The sequence below is a fragment of the Talpa occidentalis genome, unplaced genomic scaffold (assembly GCF_014898055.3).
Source record: "Talpa occidentalis isolate TD23 unplaced genomic scaffold, MPIMG_talOcc4v2.1 talOcc4.7, whole genome shotgun sequence".
In the NCBI taxonomy this organism is placed as follows: domain Eukaryota; kingdom Metazoa; phylum Chordata; class Mammalia; order Eulipotyphla; family Talpidae; genus Talpa; species Talpa occidentalis.
This window is the reverse complement of record NW_023605083.1, coordinates 120,977,768-120,998,518: the sequence shown is the minus strand read 5'-3', so window position 1 is coordinate 120,998,518 and position 20,751 is coordinate 120,977,768. Positions and strand designations below refer to the sequence as shown.

Genomic DNA, 20,751 nt, shown 5'->3' with positions numbered 1-20,751 from the left:
ATAACAAAGGGAAGGGTAGGAAGCAGGAGTAAAATCAAGAGCTTTTTCAATTTGTGAATTTGGGATCTGGGAAACAGTCGAGGATAACAAGCAGGGATACAATCAGGACTATAAATTTGAGGGTCATCTTCAAATACATGACATTTATCACCGCTCTCACCAAAGAGATTAGGAAATGTTAAGTGTTCTTTCCCCTAATAACAGCCTGTTGTTATACTCATGCCTTTATTTTTCTTCGTAATACTCTTGGCACCAGCTGTAGTCTTCCCTACAATTTGAGTTTCAATCAAAATTATTTCTAAGCGTTCCTACCCAGATTTCTCAAAAGTCTTTAACCTCCTGAAACCCATTATTCTTTATTCTCTTGTCCTTGACCAACCAAAATAGTGATAATGAAAAACCTCTAACTTACTTCAGTGTATTAAATGTATATTTTATCATTTTCATTTCATTAGCTATAAACCTTTCAGTGGAAATCTGAGAAACCCATATTTCTTTAAATGGTAATACACAATTGATTTAAGAGATCGGGAATTCTCCAGTTATCTTTATAACAGCACAGTATTAGCAGTTTAATCTAAATGCTAAGTGAATGTTTTGAGAAGAGATACATGTTGAAAATTAAAATACATTAAGTCCCAGTGAGGTGAAAAGCCAATTGTTAATTTCTGCCCACAAAGATTTGCTTCAGTGAATTGATTTCAACAGCTAAGATGCTGGTCATTTCAGCTGGTGGGAGAGTCAGAACTCAGCCTGGCAATCCTGAAGTCCTTCAGTACTACATAACTGCTGTGCCTCTGTTGAAGGAAGTGGCTCTTTCTCTGAGTCTCTGGTTTGGTTTTGGTTCTTCCAGCATAATTTTGAAGTCAGAGGAGATGTTGTCAATGGCAGAAACCACCAAGGTCCAAAGAGAAGCAGAGAATCCCAAGATGGAAAGGTAAAGCCTCCCTCGGCTTTGTTGACCCCTCTGTGTTGCATCCCCCTTCGCGAACATGGTCCTGTTCATCTTGTAAGGGGCATCACACGTCGTTGCTAGAGCACACGTGAGGTGCTTTCATGTGTCTTCTTTTTTAGTTCTCCCAGCCCAGCAAGGTGTGACATTATCTCCATTTTAGGAATGAGGGAACTTCAAGGTATAGAGAATCTATGTAATACTGATCCCAGCCTGGCATCCAAATCTCAGCTGATCATTGGCAGAGCTGGGATTTGAAACAGATGTGAAACAATCTTTGCTCTTTATACCTTACTATGATGATTTTTTCTAAAGCAGTGTAAGTGTATGAGGGGGGTGTCCTATGGATACATGGAAGAGAAAAGGATTAATAATAACAATTAGCAATTTTATAGCAGCCCTATGAGGCATGTACTATAATTATGTCTATTTTATAGATGAGAAAATTAAGGCTCAGAGAAGTTGAGCCTACGCTCACATAGCTGGTTGTGAATGCAAAACTGGAAGTTGAACCCAGGCAGTCTAGTTTCAGTATCTGAGCTCTGAACAAAAATGTCATAGTTTTTTTGGAAGTTAGAGAAAATTTCACAGAGGAGAAGAATTACTCTAGCAGCTTTGCAAATGAAGGATTAGAGGCCAGGAAGATTCAGTGACTTTCCCCTGATCACACTATAGCAGATGATAGAACCAAAAACTGTGTTTTCTGAGGGAGAAGTTGAAGCAAGACTTCATACCTGCATGTCAGGCCTGAGCCGGCTGCTTTCTGACGTCACTGACTGAGTACTTGTTTTCCTTGTCTGCATTTCTTTTTCAAGTGTGTACCCCTGGGCATTTCAGAACATCCCCATGCAGAGCTCCTTCTGCCTCTTTACAGAACTTCAGAACCAAAAAAAGGTGATTTTCTAAGGAAAACTACTTTTGGGACTTGATCACAAATCAAGTCCAGGAACGCAGAAACCTCGGGGTCAGCCTGCCCTCTCCCACTGAGCATGGCAAGTGTAACTTCCAGAAGCTAAGAAAGCTGCTGGATCTATGTCTACTTCTGCTTTCACCCCAGGGGAGCTCCTTGTGCACCAGCCATTTGCTTTTATTCCACTGTCTACAAGACAGAATTAGTACCGGATTCTTCACTTCTTCAGAGGAAATTCCAGTAGTATAGGGTTCTTTCCCTGCATTTGGAGTGGCAGTGATGGCAAGGGACTGGTCAAAGTAATGACATTCTGAAAGTCATTAATGTCTCCATAGTATTCCTGTGAAAGAGAAATGTCTTTGTAGAGGTGAAAGCTCAAATTTCTTATCTTGTGACATGACATCCTCATCAATGTGTGTCAGTCTGGATACAAAAATTTCTAATTTTTGTTCTTCTCACAACAACATTTGATTCCAATTGACTGCCTGGAGGGAACTTGTAGCATTATGAGGATCTAGGTGCTGTCAGCAGGTTGGGGACGCAGTTACTCATACAGGTAGTTAGAATAGCACAGATGGAGGCTGTCACTTAAAACAGAAACAGACTTGACTTGTCCTGCTTTCCTTTTGTGTTCCTCTGCTATAGTTGAAATGGAAGGGGAACGGAGTCATTTCCTTAAGGGCCATCATATGTTCTTAGCTTCCTGATTTTTTTCTCACTCTCTTACTTGAACAAAATGAGTTCTAAGGCCTGGAAATTTTGTTTTCAGTGGAATTAATAGGGTAAAAAAAAGGAGGGTCAAAAGAATATGAGTTCTCAAGTGTATATCCCAATGAGAAATATCCAGCCACTGGCACACATTTAGATTTCTTCTTTTAAGTGATACCCAAGTCCTTTCCTAACAACCCATGCCAATGCTGGTGGAAGAATTTGCCTAACACAGTAGCTACCAGCCATGTGGGGCTGTTTAAATTTTAGATAACTAAAATTAAATAAAATAGGAAGTTTAGTACTTCACCCACCCTAACCAACTCTCAAGTGTCCAGTAGCTCCATGTGACTATCTTATTAATGCAAATACAGAAAATGCCATCATCATACAAAGTTCTTTTGGACAGAGCTGTCAAGCACTGTAAGGGGAAGAGGCCCCTACAGGCAAAGTGTGATTTGTGTCTCCCAGAAACCAGGCAGTCAGTCAGCAGAACCAGGCTACACTTCTAGATTAAAATCTATTTAGGGCCTCCCTGGTGGTGCAAGGGGTTAAGCACCACATTATGAAGCAATCCACAGCCACTGCAGCACGAGTTCATTCCCTGGCCAGGGAGCTACCCACATGGCGCAGCAGACCTCTCCTGACTCGCCCACTGCTTCCCACAGCAGTGTATTTCAGTCAGTCTGCCTGTTCTGTTCCCCACTCTGTCTCTGGTGGATCCTCTCACCCCTCACATCTCCTGCCTGTGCTCCAGCTCTTGTATGCATAAATAAATCTTTAAAAAAAATCTATTTAGGTTGCCTGAAGGAACAGTGGCCATTCTCAGAGTAGTGGGGAGCCAGGAACAGATATTTGGGGACCAGAGGAAAGAGGAAAAAAGGAGCATGTAAACACAGACCTCCCTGCCAATTAGGGTCGTGGTTCATATTGATTAACCTAGTCTGGATAAACATCAAATGTCAACTAATACTTGTAACTGGAATTTCTTGCCATCCAAGCCTTTTATCAAACATAAAGAAGGACCAGTTTCTTCTTATCTCTTAACAAGTGAAGTCACCTGTAAAAGTCATCAGGGAGGAGACCAGTCTCATTGGTGCCAAAGTGTGATGCTCAGCACTTGCATGACAAAAACAACAATAAAGTAGATCAACTCTGTGTACATATCCCCAAAAAGTCTTCTAAACTTCATCAAAGTTCTCAGGAAAGTAGCAGCAGAAATCATCAGATGGGGGCCTCCCTAGTGCTCTAGGGGTGAAGTCTCAACGCTATCACTGCTGTGGCATGTGTTCGATCCCCAGCCAGGGAGCTGACCCACATGGTGTAGCAGACCTCTCCTGTCTCCTTGCTGCTCCTCTCAACAGCATATTTCAGTCATTCTGACTGTTCTGCTCCCCATTCTGTCTCTGGTGAGTCTTCTCACACCCTGCACCTCTAGCCTACACCCCAGTTCTTCTACGCAAAAAGAAAAAGAAAGAAATCATCAGTTGGTTAAGAAAAAGGATAGTTCAGGCCTCCCTGGTGGTGCAAGGGGTTAAGCACCACATTATAAAGCCATCCACAACCTCTGCAACATAAGTTCCATACCTGGCCGGCCAGGGAGAAACCCATATGGCGCAGCAGACCTCTCCTGTCTTGCCCACTGCTCCCCTCAGTAGTGTATTTCAGTCAGTCTGCCTGTTCTATTCCCCGCTCTGTCTCTGGTGAGTTCTCTCACTCCCCGCATTTCTGGCCTGTACCCCAGCTCTTGTATGCATAAATAAATAAATAAATAAATCTTAAAAAAAAAAAAGGGCCTCCCCTGGTGGCGCAGTGGTTGAGCGCTGGCTTGCGAAGCTGCCCGCAGCCTCTGCAGCGCCGGTTCGATCCCCGGCCGCCGGGCAAGGGTCCCGCATGGCGCGTAGACCTCTCCTGCTGCCTGCTGCTCCCCTCAGCAGTGTACTTCGTCAGTCTGCCTGTTCTGTTCCCTGCTCTGTCTTCGGTGAATTCTCTCACCCTCCCGTGCTTCTGACTGTACCCAGTGCTTGTATAAATAAATAAATCTTTAAAAAAAAAAAGAAAAGGAAAGTTCATTTCTGAGAGTCTCTTTATGTTGTCTTTCGTGACCCCCCTTACTATCTTATAACTAATGCTCCTTCCCCCACCCCACCCCTGTCATCCTCCAGATCTTCAGGGGCCTTGAACTCTGTTGCTATGGACCCTTCACCAACATGCCCACAGGTAAGAAACGGGGAGAACTGTGCTCACTAGCACTCGCCTGTGCCTTATATAGTGGGGTGTGAGAGGTCTCTTTATGGGGTTCCCTAGGTTGGTGAGATGTTTTAAAGATATTTTAGTTCCCTACACCCATCAGACAGAATTGCTCGTAGATATTACCTTACGGCCCAGAGAAGCCTGCACCTGTTCTGAAGATCAAGAGAAGAGTGGTTAGGATCTAGCACACAGGCTGTTCGGTACTCAGCCTGGGTTGGGCTGCTCTTCCACTTCTTTGATCAAAGGGGGAAATAATAAATTGGGAGAGATCTTTTGGGTTTATAAAAGTCAAGAAAGTTCTGCTCTTCCTAAGCCATCTTCATTGGATACAAAGGAGAAGAAAGCACAGCCCCTGCATACACCCTGTGGGTCTGGGGGCCCACAAAGGCCCAGAGCAGGGGAAGACTCCTGATGAATATTTTCTAATTAAATTTGACACTGAATGTGATAATATGTTTAGGAGTGCTATGGGACTCAGCTCTGGAATTGTGCAACTCTGGGGGCCTTGTGTGTGTATAGCCTCTAAAACAAAGGCTACCAACATTTGCCTTATATGCCCACTTCTGCCCCAGGGACTCAGGTCTTACTCCTCAAAAAGAGTAAGACCCAGCTAGGCATTTGTTCAGGGACAGATGGGTGGCAGCAAGAGAACCTGGAAAAATAATTTTGCTTCTGTCTTCTTTATTGGTTATTGATTGGGTTTTTATGAAATTTCCACATGGCACTCAAGAATTTGTCAGTGTTTTTTTACTTTGATAAAAGTACTTTTTTTTTTAACTTTGATATATGACCTCAGTTCACTCAAACAGGGAACAGCTCAGCAACTCCCAGAAATGGACTGGGCATAGAAACTACCCTGTTGGTAGTTCTGTTGATTTTTCAGGGGCAAGTGGGACATCTCTGTGATTTCTTCTGCTTTTTCTTCCCCTGAGTGTGTGGACTCCAGCTAAGGAGGTAGCCTTTGCCCACCAGTGTGCTGACTCCCCTGTCCAGAATAACATGGTTTTGGGGTTTTTATTTTGAGTGAATAAATTATCTTCTCTTGACATTTACAATAATTTCTACCAAGTATGGCTGTGATTATCAATTACCAACACAGAGTTAGGTAGGGAGGGGGGGAGGCAGGCATTTTTCACAATATCTTAGCCAAAGACTTGGCAAATTAATTGAAACTAGGTCTTGCCTTTTTTTTTTTTCTTTTTTTAAAGATTCATTTTTATTTATGCATGCATGTAAGAACTACGGTGTAAGCCAGAGGTGCAGGTGGAGAGAGGACTCACCAGCGAAAGAATGGGGAGCAGAACAGGCAGATATACTGAAATACACTGCTGAGGGTAGCAGTGAGCAAGACAGGAGAGGTCTGCTGCACCATATGGGCTAGCTCCCTGGCCGGGGATTGAATTCATGCCGAGGTGGCTGGTGATAGCTTAATAGTGCTGAGACTTTAACCCCTGCGCCACCAGGGAGGCCCTATTTTTTTTTCTTTCAAAAGTATTTTATTTGCAAGACTATCAAACTTTATCAACCAAGTGGCCTTATAGAGACTATAACCAGAGTAGGTAACATATCAAAAGAAAATTGACTTGAATCCATACTCCTAGTATAGATCTTCATTTAAGACCCTTCTGTTCCTTTTGTAGCAGAGAGACTTCTCCCACCGATAAATCTTGCTGTTAGCTTTCATCCATATGAGTCTGGGGTAGAGGGCGCAGGTTAAGGGTGCAGATTACTGTGGTAATTTTAAGTCTACATTCCCTATTTAGATCAACTGGAATGGATGGTACGTCTCTGTGGGGCTTCTGTGGTGAAGGAGCCTTCGTCATTCACCCTTGGTGAGGTAAGCCCTTGCTGCCTGTCAGAGGGGGAGTACACATTATCTGTCCTGTGATTAAGCGAGGGTGACACCTATCGGTCTCTTCGAACCACCCCCACCCCCAGTGTAGGCTTAGAAAAAACTGTCTTTACCCCCAACCTTCTCTGACCACTTACCTGTGCCAGAAGACTCCATCTGTACTGGATAAGCAAGGAGTTCGGAACTCCAAGTGTTTCACTACTGAGGGCTTTTTGCCATGTATCCTTCCTTTTTGCCATGTACCTTTCCCCTTTCCTTTCTGTGACTAAGTCCAGAATAGTTTGCTTCAGCAAGCCATCAAGAAATGATGAAGCGACTGTTTGAAAAGTCCTGTCCTTTTTTTTTTTAAAGATTTATTTATTTATGCATACAAGAGCTGGATATAGGCCAGAAGTGTAGGGTGGTGAGAGGATTCACCAGAGACAAAAGTGGGGAGCAGAATAGGCAAATCTACTGAAATACACTACTGAGGGAACAGCATGTGAGATAGGAGAGGTCTGCTGCACCATATGTGATCAGCTACCTGGCTGGGGATCAAACTCAGGCCATAGTGGTGATAGCACTGAGACAATCCTAGGCCACAGGGGAGGCCCCCATATTGTGCTTTTAAATGCTGTTTTCTTCCGGGGATGTAGGGCACTCACCCAATTGTGGTCGTGCAGCCAGATGCCTGGACAGAGGACAATGGCTTCCATGGTAAGATACCTGTGTGCCTGTGCCTGGGGTTCTGCTAGATGTGTTTACCACAGGTTACCCAGTGTTTGATTAACACAGTTTTCAGTACAGTCTGGGTGATCAATAAATATCTGATGAGTGAATGAGTGAACGGATTGCTAAAGTGTTCTTTTGAAACTATTGTTTGCTTTGTGTTATGAAAGCAATGCATAAACCATTTCAGTGGTGGGGCAGGGGGAGTAAATATGAATGTTTATCAAATAAAATACAAATGAGTACAAAAACTATACAATAATTCCAGTAATCCCACCACTTGGAGATGATAAAATTTTCTAGTTGTCTCTGTGTTTATATGCACACATCTATTTTATACAAATGTGATCATGTTCATTATACTGTTTTGCTTTTTTGTTTAAGGTATTGTAAACATTTTCCATCTCATTACATTGCAGTGCTGTTTTGCTCTCTCTGGTGACTTTCCCTTTAACATTGGAGCTCAGGTTTAATAAAGTTACCGGAGACTATAGGCTGTCACCAGCAGTCAGTCCTCAAGACTAAGTCTGGCCCTATGTCCTGAAGCAGTGCTTAAGATCAACAGTTTGCTCCTATCTGAACCTTAAGAATTCATCCAGCAGGTCCTCGGGGTAGATTGATTAGAGTCTGGTCTGGGAATTATGTGAATTGACACTAATCTCCGCTTGTATTCTCTGTCCCCAGCAATTGGTCAGATGTGTGAAGCACCTGTGGTGACCCGAGAGTGGGTATTAGACAGCGTAGCCCTCTACCAGTGCCAGGAGCTGGACACCTACCTGATACCCCAGATCCCCCCAAGCTGCTGATTCTAGCCAACCATACACATAGGGCCAGTCTCCACAGGATTCCAAGAAATGAATTTAAGTAATGGCCTTTTTCCAGGCCTTGGGCATTCCTCTTCAATCTTTTCACAGTCCCAGTTACTAAATATTTTATGCACATCAGCCTGAAAAGAACTTCTGGCTATGCAAGGGTCCCTTAAAGATTTTCTGCTTCAAGTCACCCTTTGAAAATCTGTCATGAGTACAAAATTGTGGTAATTTTTCACCTGAAAAGAATTTAAAACTATTTAAACCCCACCAATTGAGCAAGGTGCGGATTCATTATATATCAGTGCTATCTCTTGTACTGGGGCTGTTGGCTTAGAGCGAGAGGCACAGAGTAGCTAGCCTTAGGAGAATAGCTAGTTTCTCTGAATTTGTTTCTCTAAAAACCCTGTGTTCAAAGGCCAAGAGTTTGACCCTTTGATGGAAGGCAAGCACTTGGGCATCTGTTATTATGTGACTTAGAACAGTCCTTGGGCAGCTCTCAATGTTGAACTGAAGCATTGGGGAGGGAATTCAGAGGCAGGGAATGGATATAAATATGAAACTTCAGGGTAAGTCAGAGGAGAAGAGGAGTCATGTTGATTCTAATCTCCAAAAGTCAGGGCTGTATTGCTAAAGAATTTCTTAGCACTGATGTATTATAAAACAGCAGAGTCTTTTCAAGAGCTGGTGTCCAAAGAGAATCTTCTAATTCCCCAGTAGTAATAAATAAAATGTTTATTGTTGTAGCTCTGATATATGTAACCCATTCCTCTTGAAATATAAGTTATCTGATATGAATATTTCATGTCTGTAAAGTGACGGATCCCACCAGGAAAGGAGCTGTTGCTTTCCTTGAGGTAATTTTTTTCCCTTTACTCCCTATTGCTGAACTGTACAGCTTCATAAGTAATTTTGTTTGCTGAAGGAAGAAAAAGTGTTTTTCTTAAACTCATTATCCAGAACTGTTTATAACTGTTGGAAGGACTAGGTGGCCTCCCTTGGCCCCCCAGTTTGTGAGGGCAATGCAGACTTGATTGTATTAAATATGTTTTCTAAATGTTATACTGTTATACTGTTTACCTGCAAATAAACTTGGTAGTATACACCTCTGCAGCTGACTGTTCTTGAGGTTTACTCCTGCAGACTTTCTCAGAGCCTTTCCATTGTACTTCATTCTTTTCCTCTATAAAATGGGGGTAATAATAGTACCTACTAGTTTATTGAGGGAACTTAATACTGACTGCTTTGGGTTTCTTTTTTTTTTTAAGATTTATTTATTTATGCATACAAGAACTGGGGTACAGGCCAGAGGTTTGGGGAGTGAAAGGACTCACCAGAGACAGAGTGGGGAGCAGAGCAGGCAGACTGACAGAAATACACTGCTGAGGAGAGCAGCGGGCGAGTCAGAGGAGGTCTGCTACGCCATGTGGGTAACCTCCCTTGCTGAGGTTCGAACTTGTGCTGCAGTGGCTGTGGATATCTTCATAGTGCTGCTTCCTAACCCCTTGCACCACCAGGGAGACCCTGCACTGGTTTTCTATTGCTGCCTTAAGAAATGGTCACAACTCTAGTGGCTTAAAATAACACCCATTTATCATCATATAGTTCTGTAACTCAGAAGCCCAAGTTGGCCCAACTGGTTTCTTTGTTTCCAGTTTCACAAAGCCCAAAATCAAGGTGTTGGCCTAGCTGTATTGCTTTTTTTTTTTTTCCTTTTTTTTTAAAAAATTTTATTTTTTATACAAACACTGGGGTACAGGCCAGAGGCACGGGAGGGTGAGAGAATTCACCAGAGACAGAGCAGGGAGCAGAACAGGTAGAAGGACCGAAGTACACTGCTGAGGGGAGCAGCGGGTGAGACAGGAGAGGTCTGCCCCCCATGTGGGAATCTCCCTGGCTGGCCGGGAATCAAACCGGCACTGCAGAGGCTTCGGGCAGCTTCACAGCGCTGTGCTCAACCAGCTGCGCCACCAAGGAGGCCCTGTATTCCTTTTTAGAAGATGGATAGGCTCATGATGCCCAAGCTCCCTCATCAAAGCCAGCCAGCTGGTCAAGTCTCACATTTGGAATCTGACTTCTGTCTCATATCTCCTACTTGCATCTCTAACTCCAGCCAGAGGAGTTTCTTTCTTTTTTTTTTTTTTTAGATTTACTTATTTATGCATACAAGAAATGGGGTACAGGCCAGAGGTGTGGTGGGTGAGAGGATTCACCAGAGACAGAGCAGGGAACAGAACAGGCAGATCTACTGAAATACGCTGCTGAGAGGAGCAGCCAGTGTGTCAGGAGAGGTCTGCTGCGCCATGTGGGCAGCTCCCTGGCCGGGGATCGAACACATGCTGCAGTGGCTGCGGACAGCTTCATAGGTTGCGTCTTAACCCCTTGTGCCACGAGGGAGGCCCTAGAGGAGTTTCTGTTTTCACGACTCAGGTGATTCACCAGGTCATCCTGAGTGATAGTCTTATCTTAAGGTCCCTAACCTTTTTTTTTTTTCCATAAGGCTTGGAATTTCTTTTTTTTTTTTTTAAGATTTATTTATTCATTTACACAAGAACTGGGGTACAGGCCAGATGTGCAAGAGAGTGAGAGGATTCAACAGAGACAGAGTGGGGAACAGAACAGGCAGACTGACGAAATACACTGCTGAGGGGAGCAGCGGGTGAGACAGGAGAGGTCTGCTGCACCATGTGGGACCCTCACCGGCCAGCCGGGATCAAACCCACGCTGCAGAGGCTGTGGACAGCTTCACAGCTCGGTGGTCAACCACCTGCGCCACCAGGGAGGCCCAAGGTCCCTAACCTTTATTACAGCTACAGAATACCTTCACAGCAGTACCAAGATAAGTGTTTGCTTGAATAACCAGGGGACAGAAACCTAGGGAGGGCTTGTTTAGAATTCTAACAACCGTTCCTATTTAACATGCCTGATCCACAGGTTATAGTTGGTATCACCACTTCTGCACATTCTTCAGAAATTGGAATCCTCTTTGAGGTGAAGAGAATGAGATTCTCACATAATTCAATACTGCCATATTTGTGAGAAGGGTGAGTGGGTGAAGGAAAGGTAGAGAAAATGGAACTGACTGCTATTATTCCACTTTTATCTTATAGTCATCATCATAACCCTGTGGATATTTGTCATTTGAAAAACAAGTACTGAAAAATATAAGATTTTACTCAGTTTGCACAACTAGTCATTGACAACCGGAGTTCTGAACCAGCTCTTTTCCGTCCCATTGTTTTTGTACCTGCATTCACTCAGGACATAAGTAGCGGTTTAATCCTCAAGTAAAATTTGGAAGGGGAGTGTGTTATGAGGGAAACTAACCCTCAACTTTTATGGGCCACGGTAGAAGGCAATAGAAGGTTCCTATCTCCATGTGGCAGCTCTGCCTGAGAAAGCAGCCCTTGCGCAGGGACTTACAGCATTAGGTCAAGGCCACTTCTGTTTCCACTCCCAGTCAGCCCCCTCTAGTTTACCTTTTAGTTGTCAGGTGCTTCTAGTTCAGCCTCACCAACAGCATGACCCCCCCACTAGGGCCCATGCCAGCTTAAACGGCCAGGTGGACAGAGGGTCTGAGACTGCTACTTCTGAGTGCAGTAGTGTTAGTAAAGGTAGTCAGGAAGCAGGCAGAAGTGCTACTTAAGTGATACTCAGTCCCAAAGTATCTCGATTTTAGTGATAAACCATGACTTCCAGAACCCTGGAGGAAAGCCAGGATTCACTCTGCTGCCTGCATCACTAATGGGTTCATAGAAAAGCAACATCCATTTAATATAGCCTGCCTTCCCAGGAATCCTGGGTGAAAGCAATGATGACAAACACTAAGAAGTTCTCTGTAATTGTCTCTCAGGGTCTCCCAACTTATGTCTACCCAGGTCTGTTCTATAAGCGCTCCATACCCTTCCTGGAGGTCAGCTTCCTTGGTGCTTGACTGTAAGAACCTTAGCTGCCTTTGGAGTAAACCTTGTTCCTTTAACCTCCCTCTGGCTTTAAGATGTGCTCCCACTTTTCCTTCCTTTGATCTTTAGCTCTCTCTGGGTACGACACCATTTGGGGAACTAGTTCCTGAAATGCCTTTATCTCATTTCATGAAATGAACTCTGCAAAGGAAGGAGAAGAGGAGGGATTATGTGGGCACAGGGAGGGAGCCTGGGTGGAGAGGAGCTGGGTAGATTATCTTCCTCCTAAAAAATGCAACCAGAATCATCAACAAAGTATCGGCTCAAAAACACGCTGGAGGAAAAGAAAGGAATCAGTGTTGGGATGGCTGGAGCGGGAGGAGCCGGCTGCCCAGAATGTATCCTGTGAAGTCTGTGAGGAGCAGATAAGGGCAGCGCCAAAGGCAGCCTGCGCAGAGAGAAGGGCAGGGTGAGGGGAACTGCAGATCTGCCCGCAGACACTTGAGAGGAAACTGGGGCCTGCTCTCCAGGGACCCTGGGAACTGGCTTATCAAAGGCTGTAAAATGGCTGAGCCACAGGCCCTTTTACTAGACTTCAGTGATGCTTAGCTCCCTCAAACAGCCTGTAAATCTGCCCATAACAAGGAGAAAATTAAAGAAATGAATCTGGGCAAATAGAAAATTAAGGAGAACTGGAGAAAGCTAGCTCCTGTGGAGAGCAGAGATTGGGGAAGTGCTGAGGAAGCTGGTCCTGAAATGAATCTGAATGATCAGGAAAATCCAAGTAATGGTGTCAGAGCCTGGAAGGACTGGAGAACTGAGAGGCTGCTGCCACATTATGAGGACCTAGTTTTAGGGACCCAGATTAAGGCATTTAACATGCAGCTTAGTATAGTTAGTCTCAACTGTGGTCCCCTGATGGGAATGAAGGGAGGTAGGGGCTTGTTAGGCAAATTCTGGGATCTCATTTCAGACCTACTGGATCAGAAACTGGGGCAATGGGGGGAGGAGGGTGTTTGAGGACAGCAGTCTGCAGTTCTGAAGTAAGCTCAAGTTAGAGAATCTCTGCTTAGTTTAAGGAACAGCTAATTGGTGTAACGTGTTACTTCTGGTCTATTTTGTCTCCAGGAACAGAGGAATCTTGAACCTGTTAAGGAAAACTAAGTTTCGTGGGCTGCTAAGTGGTTCTTAGCCACAAGGTTACAGCAGCTGGCTTTAGTTGACTCTAAAATGGCCCTTTAAAAAAATACAGAGCAAAGGACAAAGATTGAATTATATTAGCAACTTAGGAGCAAAAGGGCCAGACTGCTTAAAAAAGATAGCTGGAGGGCCGCCCTGGCGGCACAAGGGGTTAAGCAACGCACTATGAAGCAATCCGCAGCCTCTGTAGCATTAGTTCAATACCCAGCTGGCCGGCTGGCCAGGGAGCAACCCACATGGCACAGCAGACCTCGCCTGTCTTGCTCGCTGCTCCCCTCAGCAGTGTATTTCAGTCAGTCTGCCTGTTCTGTTCCCCACTCTGTCTCTAGTAAATCCTCTCATCCCCTGCATCTCTGGCCTGTACCCCAGCTCTTATATGCATAAATAAATCTTTAAAAAAATAGCTGGAGGTTTAGGAGGTTTTATTAATATTTAAATTGCAGTGAAACCACAGCTGCAGCCTTTGACTCCAGCATAGAGATATGCAAATATGGCTTTCTAAAGAAGGCAATTTTAGGCAGCCCTCAAGGTAACAAGAACAAATAAAACAAATGATTTTGTAATTTATCTTTATTGACTGATAGAAAGCAAAGCATAGACAATTTATACCCAGTGAGAGCCACCAGCAGGTTCTCTGAGGGGAGAAAACTGGCCTAGAGGGAGAAAAGGCAGCCGACTCTCACTCAGAGACTGGTGACTGGAAAGACCCCAGGAGAACAAAATGGAAGGAGGCAGCTGGGAGAAGACATCTAAATTAAAAGGAAAGGAAAATGAAGGCCCAGCCCTGGGTTCTTTAGACCACATGATCTTGTCAGCTCTCAGGAGCAACAATAATAATCATTAATTACTATCATTTGCCACATTCCTATTAAATACTATGCATTCTTCCCCACCATATCCGAACCGGGAAATGACACTTTGAGAGGTCAGGCAACTTGTCCAAGGTCATACAACAAAAGGAGGTAGGAAAACCTTGATTTAAACAAAGATGTGCATGAATCTAAATTGTGCTGGGAACCGGTCCTCCTCGGAGGCAATGAGTGATAATAACAAGGTTAATGTTGAGGGGAGATTAGTGCCCCGTTCTGTGGTATCTCTGTGTGTGCGTCTGTGTGCCAGGGTTGTAAAAGGGTGAGAGAAAAGGTCCATTCCTAGCCTTCAAATTGCTTACTAATAATGGGTGAAGCAAGGAAACCATAGACGCTCGCAGAACTGTGTGTCCAGATGGAGCACTTTGAGGGCTGTGTGATGGGGTCGAGCCCTGTCTGCTGTGGGGGTCTCTAGGCAAGGCATCTCCAGCTGACTCTGGGAGCTTGATTAGAATTTGGCCAGGTGATAAAGAACCCAGGAGATTCCAGAAGGCCCAGGTGAGAATTCTCAGCTGCCAGAACTGGGGAGAGGGGTACCCGACCTGGAAAGAGGAGAAGAGATGGATGTCTTCTAAGGATACATCTCTGACCCACCCCCACCACCCAACCTCTCCGGTGCCTCACCTGCTGCCTTCTACACAACCCTGTTCATCAAGTGTGAGAACCGACAGATTTTTGCCACACTGTTTTCTACTGCATGAGACCTGCTGTGCCATCTCCAGATACCTAAATCCTATATACTCCACCTCCACAGGCCTCCCCCAGATCTTCCCAAACAGAACCTCTCCCCATTCAGACCACCCTGGATGTAGCCATTTACTTAGGTTTTCTTTTTGGATTTAGCTATTTAAATGGTACCTGAAGACACGTGAACAAGTCACTCAGTCTTGCTGGGTATCCCATGTGTAGCAGAGGTCGACATGTTATTAAATTATTTAAATTTTTCTCTTATCAAAAAAAAATTACCCTCAGAAGAGTTGCTATATTGATACACCTTTTTTTAAAGGAGGTTCTTAGATTTTTTTTTTTAAGATTTATTTTTTATTTATACAATAGCTGGGGTACAGGCCAGAAGCACAGGAGGGTGAGAGGATTCACCGGAGACAGAGCAGGAAGCAGAACAGGCAGACGGACCGAAAGCACTGCTGAGGGGAGCAGCGGGTGCAACAGGAGAGGTCTGTGGGAATCTCCCTGGCTGGCCAGGAATCAAACCCTCACTGCAGAGGCTGCAGACAGCGTCACAGCGCTATGCTCAACCTGCTGCAACACTGGGGAGGCCCTTGATGACACTTTCTTCAGCAACTTACATGTGTGCCTTCTGTTTTCTCTGTTTGACTAAAAGGTCCTGATAGCAGGTTTGTATCATTTTATCTTTGTTATAACCCAGCTCTGTACCTAGCAGATACCTAGGTACCCAGTGAGTACCTGATAAATGAATGAGTTAATGGTGCCCAAGTGGAATATTACTGAGTAAAAGGCTTTTCCAGCTGCAGACCCCACCCTCAGGAACTTTGGTCCCTGGGAAGCCAGTCACATTCTGTCACTGGGAATGCTAATAATTCCCTTCAGGCCTTCCCACCCATTTTTTCTAGGACTCCAAAAACTATAAGAGCTCTAAATGTTCAGGAACCACTCTCTTCTAAGCCCACATCTACAGGATTTCTCTTGGGTTCTCTTTTGCCTGTCCTGAAGCCAGCCCTTTGTGATTAATCAGACCCACAACCACCCAGACAGAACATCCATTTCCCTTATCCTGTGTCCTCCAGCAACACCTCCTCCAGGCTGGATACCTAAGACAGATAAACTACTGCCGCCATCACTGGACAAATAATTATGATGTTCATGATAATCTCTGCAAGTTCAAAGCACTGGCACAACCATTACTTCCCCTCTCTCATTCCCTAGGAGGCGGCTAGGGTCGATTGTTATCCCCACTTTGTAGGTGGTAAAACATGTCCAGGGCCTTGTCAAAAGTCACCCAATGAGTTGATGGCAGACCTGGAACTAACTAGCCCAGAAGACCCTATTCATTAGGCCACAGATGGAAACGCCCTCATTATATTGTCTAGGCTGTATTTTGTCTGGGAGAGAGGGCATGAGGACTCTAATTGAGTGGGGGTCAGGGTCAGCAAAGATAGTTTGTGACTCTATATAAAAGATTTTTTTCTGTAATGCTGCAGCAGTTGGCACTGGTTAATTCCAGAAGAGTTGGATTTTTGTTTGTTTGTTTTAGCATTGCCACATGTCCTAAATTAGGGAAGAGGGGGAAAAGCAAATCTGTAAAGATAACAGACAGGTGAGCAGATGTTTGCCATTTTCTCTTGAAAATGACATAAAACCAAATGGTAGTATATATTTGCACGAGAATCTCAAATTACAACTTGCATAGGTCTTCCCAGCTGTTAGGTTATAGGGCTCTGGAATAAACTAGTGCCGGGGAGGTTCCCTGGTGCTGGTTAAAGTCTCAGCATAATCACTGCTGCAGGGGCCTGAGTTCCCATCCCTGGCCAGGCAGCTGACCCACATGGCACAGCAGACCCCTCCTGTGGGCGCCCGCTGCTCCCCTCAGCAGTATATTTCAGTAGATCCGCCTGTTCTGCTCCCCACTCTGCCTCTGGTGAATCCTCTCACCACCCCGCACCTCTGGCCTACACCCCAGTTCTTGTATGCATAAATAAAGTCTTTTAAAAAAAATAAATTAGTGCCAAGTAGGTAGAAAATCTTCCCTGTCCCTGGATCTGGTAAATCGAGGTTTCTCCTGGAGGCAGAGGGTTTATGGGAGCTGTCTTAGGGCACCCCAAAGCTGCCAAGATGAGAAGCCTGCCGGTGGGGTCATCCCCAGTCCACAGAGGCTCTGAAAGCCATGGAAACAAGAACTGTGCTGGAGTGGCCTCTGGTTTCTAGTCAGATGCCCAAGAAGTCAAGGCGGGGGCAGAGGATATCCCCACAGGAAATCGAGGTCCTCTCCTAAAGATCGACCCAGGGTTGTGCTGAGGAAGGCAGTGAGGTCCTGGGAATGCTAATAATTCCCTTCAGTCCTTCCCACCCATTTTTTCTAGGACTCCAAAAACTAGAAGAGCTCTAAATGGGAATGCTAAAGTCCAGTCTCCTCTGGCTCCGCCCTCAAGTGCTGGGCCATCATCCCCTTTGCTCCTGGTCAGTCTGAGCTTCTCCCAGCCTTCAGCCCAACACTGTCCTCCATCACACTCAACTCTGCTGAAGGCTCAGCAGCTTCCGCTTGCTACTGAAGGCCTTGGGATGTGGAAACAGGCAGAGAGGCATAGCACCTGAGCCCAGAGGGGAGGCAAAAGGACAGCATGATGGACACACAGGAAACCATGGAATTCTACACCTTGAAATAGTTTCTTGTACATTATGTGGATTTCACCTCCATGGAAAACAAAAACTGTTGCCCTGGGAGTTCTTTAGGGTGGGGAGAGAATCTGGGCCTCTCCGAAGTTTGAGGCTCCTTCCATGGAGCGGCAATGAGCAACAATGGGAAGGCCCGTCTGGGGCTCCTCCCCTCCTCCAGGACCAGATGGAAACTGGAGCTAAGGAGAAAGGCCCAACTGGGGCAGAGCGGGCCTGGGCAGAAAAGAGGCCCTCAGTGAAAGTGAGGTAGCTGCAGCCGCCACTCATTTGCATCATAAATGATTGGTTTTCCCTGCTCTTCCCTCATTAGGACACAATGGACAGTTGTTTGCTGGCGCAGCAGCTCCATTTACTAAGTGAGAGAGGAGACAGAGCAAGAGTGATTGATGGACCTTAGAGCACAGGGCGGGGCGGGGAGGCAGCTCCTCTCCCTCAGCCACTGAGACTCTTGTTCTCACACAATGGGAAGGGGTCTTAGCAAACCACCCCCTCGGATTTTACAGATGAGGAGACTGAGATGTGAAGAGGGCTTGAGCCTTGCTAAGGTTCAACAGTGACTTATGGCAGAACCGGGGCTTCTAGAATCTACAGGCTAGAATCTAGGCTCTCTTTGCAGAGCTCATTCACTTGTCTGCAGTACTTTCCCTACTCTCTGGTCTTGCGGTTCTGGATGTCTGTAGTCTCTCCTACTCCAGGCGTAGTTTTCCATCTGTTCTCTCCACTGTGTCTATCTTATTTCTTTCCCTGTTCTTGCCCATCTCTCTCTTTTCCTCCTGGTTTCCAGGCAGCCAGGATAATTACTAAACTTCTAATTAGCCCCTGCCCTAACAAGGATGGGTCTGCCAGGAGACACAGCAATTTGAAACTGTCTTGGTGTGTTTGGGAGATAGGTAGAGAGAACAAACATGTGTTGGGGCCTATTATAAACCAGGCGCTGGAAAGAGACACATGACATACTTCATCTCATTTCATCCTTTCAATGTTGCAACGTAGGTGTTCTTAGAGACAAGGAGAGTGCAAAGCTCAGAGAGGTTGGGTAACTTGCCTAAGGGCACCAAGTTGGTGGGCTTCCCTGGTGGCCTAGGGGTTAAGTCTCAGCACTATCACCTCAAAGCCCACCATAATGGGCCTGAGTTGATTCTGGCCAGAGAGCTACCCACATGGCAGCAGACCTCTCCTGTCTCTCCCGCTGCTCCCCTCAGCAGTGTATTTCAGTCAGTCTGCCTGTTCTGTTCCCCACTCTGTCTCTGGTGAATCCCCTATCCCTGCTGCCCTCTACACCTCTGGCCTGCACCCCAGTACTTCTACACACACACACACACACACACACAAAAGAGCACCAGCTGGCAAATAAATGGTAGTTACCTGACTCCAAAATCTGCGTTCTTCCTATGCCACACTGGCAGGGTCCCAATGCAGAGTCAGGGCCTCCGATTCTGGGCTCATGAAAGACACAACCTTACCCAAGGCCCCCCTGGACAGCACCTGCCTCCCTTTCCTCCCCTGCCCTCCAGTCCTCTCCATCCTCTGACCTCCACATTCCTCTGTACTCCTGCATAGTGGTTAAGATCTAATAAATGCTAGCTTTTACCCCTGGGAGCCTGGGAAGACAGTGATCCAGCAGGAGAACCTGACAGACCCAGACCCCAGACCATGGAGGTCACCCCCCTGCTGACACTCTCACCCAGTTCCCTGTCTGCCCCTTCTTTTGTGGGTCAAGCTTGCCAGCATCTGTGTCTGGCTCATTGTTCTCTGGGTTGGGGGGAGAATCGGGATGAGTGGGTGTCTGTGTGCATGAACATAAGGCCTCCGGCTTCATTCTGACACTGAATGAAAAACTCACCAATTATTCGTCCAATCTCATTAATATGCAGACAGACATCTGTTATTTAGGAGTCAACAGCAGAGGCATTTTTCTTGGGGGGAGGGGCACTTATGTACATGTCCCTCTTGTCTCTCTGGCTGCTAGGGGGTAGCCTGGGCCTGGGGAGTCCCCTTTCTCTGACCCTCATGTCAGCCTTGAGGAGAGGGACGAGAGGATTAACCTGGAGATGGAGGGAGACTTGGGAACCCAGCTGGAAGAGGGAAGGCGGGAGCAGGGCTGCGCTGTGTGGAAGAAACTCCTTTGTTGGGAGAGGAGGAATAAGCAGTAGAGTTGAACCCCTTTTCTGGGGAAGAGTGGAGGGAGGGGAGAGAGCTGCACCTCCCCTACCAGGGCCCTGATATCCACGGGGGACACAGGGTGTTTTTTTCTTAAAAAAAAAATTGGGGGAGTTCAAAAAAATGAGTACCAAAGGACTGCCACCTTTCACAGGCAGCCAATGTGTCTAAACTGTAAAGAATCAAGCTTGACTCAGCTTAGCTCCCTTTCTAAAGCCCTTCTCCTCTCTGAATCTTCCTCAACCACAGGTAGATGTGGCCCGCTCCCTTTTCCAGATGTGAAAATTGAGGTTCAAATAGGTGCAGGGCATCCCTAAAGGCTCCACAGGGAGGAAGCAGCAGAGCTGGGACCCAGGCCCCCCCAACCTCTGCCTCTGCATCCCAAGCTCTTCATGACTGTCCCTCCTGGGAAGGCCTGAGTCCCAAGGGGATGGATGACCCAGTATCAGTAAAGTTTCAGGGGTTAGACTGAAGTGAACCCCCCCTCCACACACATATGCCCACACGCACACAGGTGCCCACTCTTCCCTCTCCTCCCTCCTGGGCAGGCTGATTGTGGAGGTTAAGAAGCACTGGCACCATCACTTGTGATTAGTTGTTTATTTCATTAAATGATTAACGAGGCTACATTGTTTCCCAAAGGGTGTCTAATTTGTGGGGGAAACAGCTGTGGAGGAGGATGCTGGGTCTGACTCCAGCATCTGCAAGGGGTTGGGGTTTTAAGGTCCCCTCCCTCCAGCCTGCAGGGACCTTTGAGGATCAAGGAGCAGCTCCATCCTTCCCCCCACCCACCCCCTCTCCAGAAATAAAATGCTTGGCAACCCAGACTTCAGGGGGGACTGAAATTTGATCCCAGTGGTATTGGAAATGTATTAAACTTTGGGGGCTCCTCCAACTGATTTATCTTCCTAATTATGTTTGCTTTAGGCGGATATTGAAATGCATTTGCATTCCCTGAGCGCTGAGCAGAGGAGCGGGAGGTGGGAAGAGGAGAGGGGGCATAAAAAACTGCACTTTGGAGGCTACAGGCCTGAGCCTGCTTTTAGCCAAAATCCA

At 46.0% G+C, this 20,751-nt stretch overlaps 1 protein-coding gene across 9 annotated transcripts in view; it reads left to right on the top strand.

The window, feature by feature from the left end:
* BRCA1 (BRCA1 DNA repair associated) overlaps positions 1-9,299 on the top strand; it is a 63,536-nt gene extending 54,237 nt beyond the window's left edge. For all 9 annotated transcript variants that reach the window (XM_037491520.2, XM_037491521.2, XM_054688761.1 and 6 more), the window contains exons 19-23: positions 854-937; positions 4,736-4,790; positions 6,587-6,660; positions 7,311-7,371; positions 8,068-9,299. In XM_037491520.2, coding sequence (XP_037347417.1) covers positions 854-937; positions 4,736-4,790; positions 6,587-6,660; positions 7,311-7,371; positions 8,068-8,189 — 396 coding nt within the window. In that variant the 3' untranslated portion in view covers positions 8,190-9,299. The remainder of the gene's footprint in view (positions 1-853; positions 938-4,735; positions 4,791-6,586; positions 6,661-7,310; positions 7,372-8,067) is intronic.
* Positions 9,300-20,751: the final 11,452 nt, after the last annotated feature.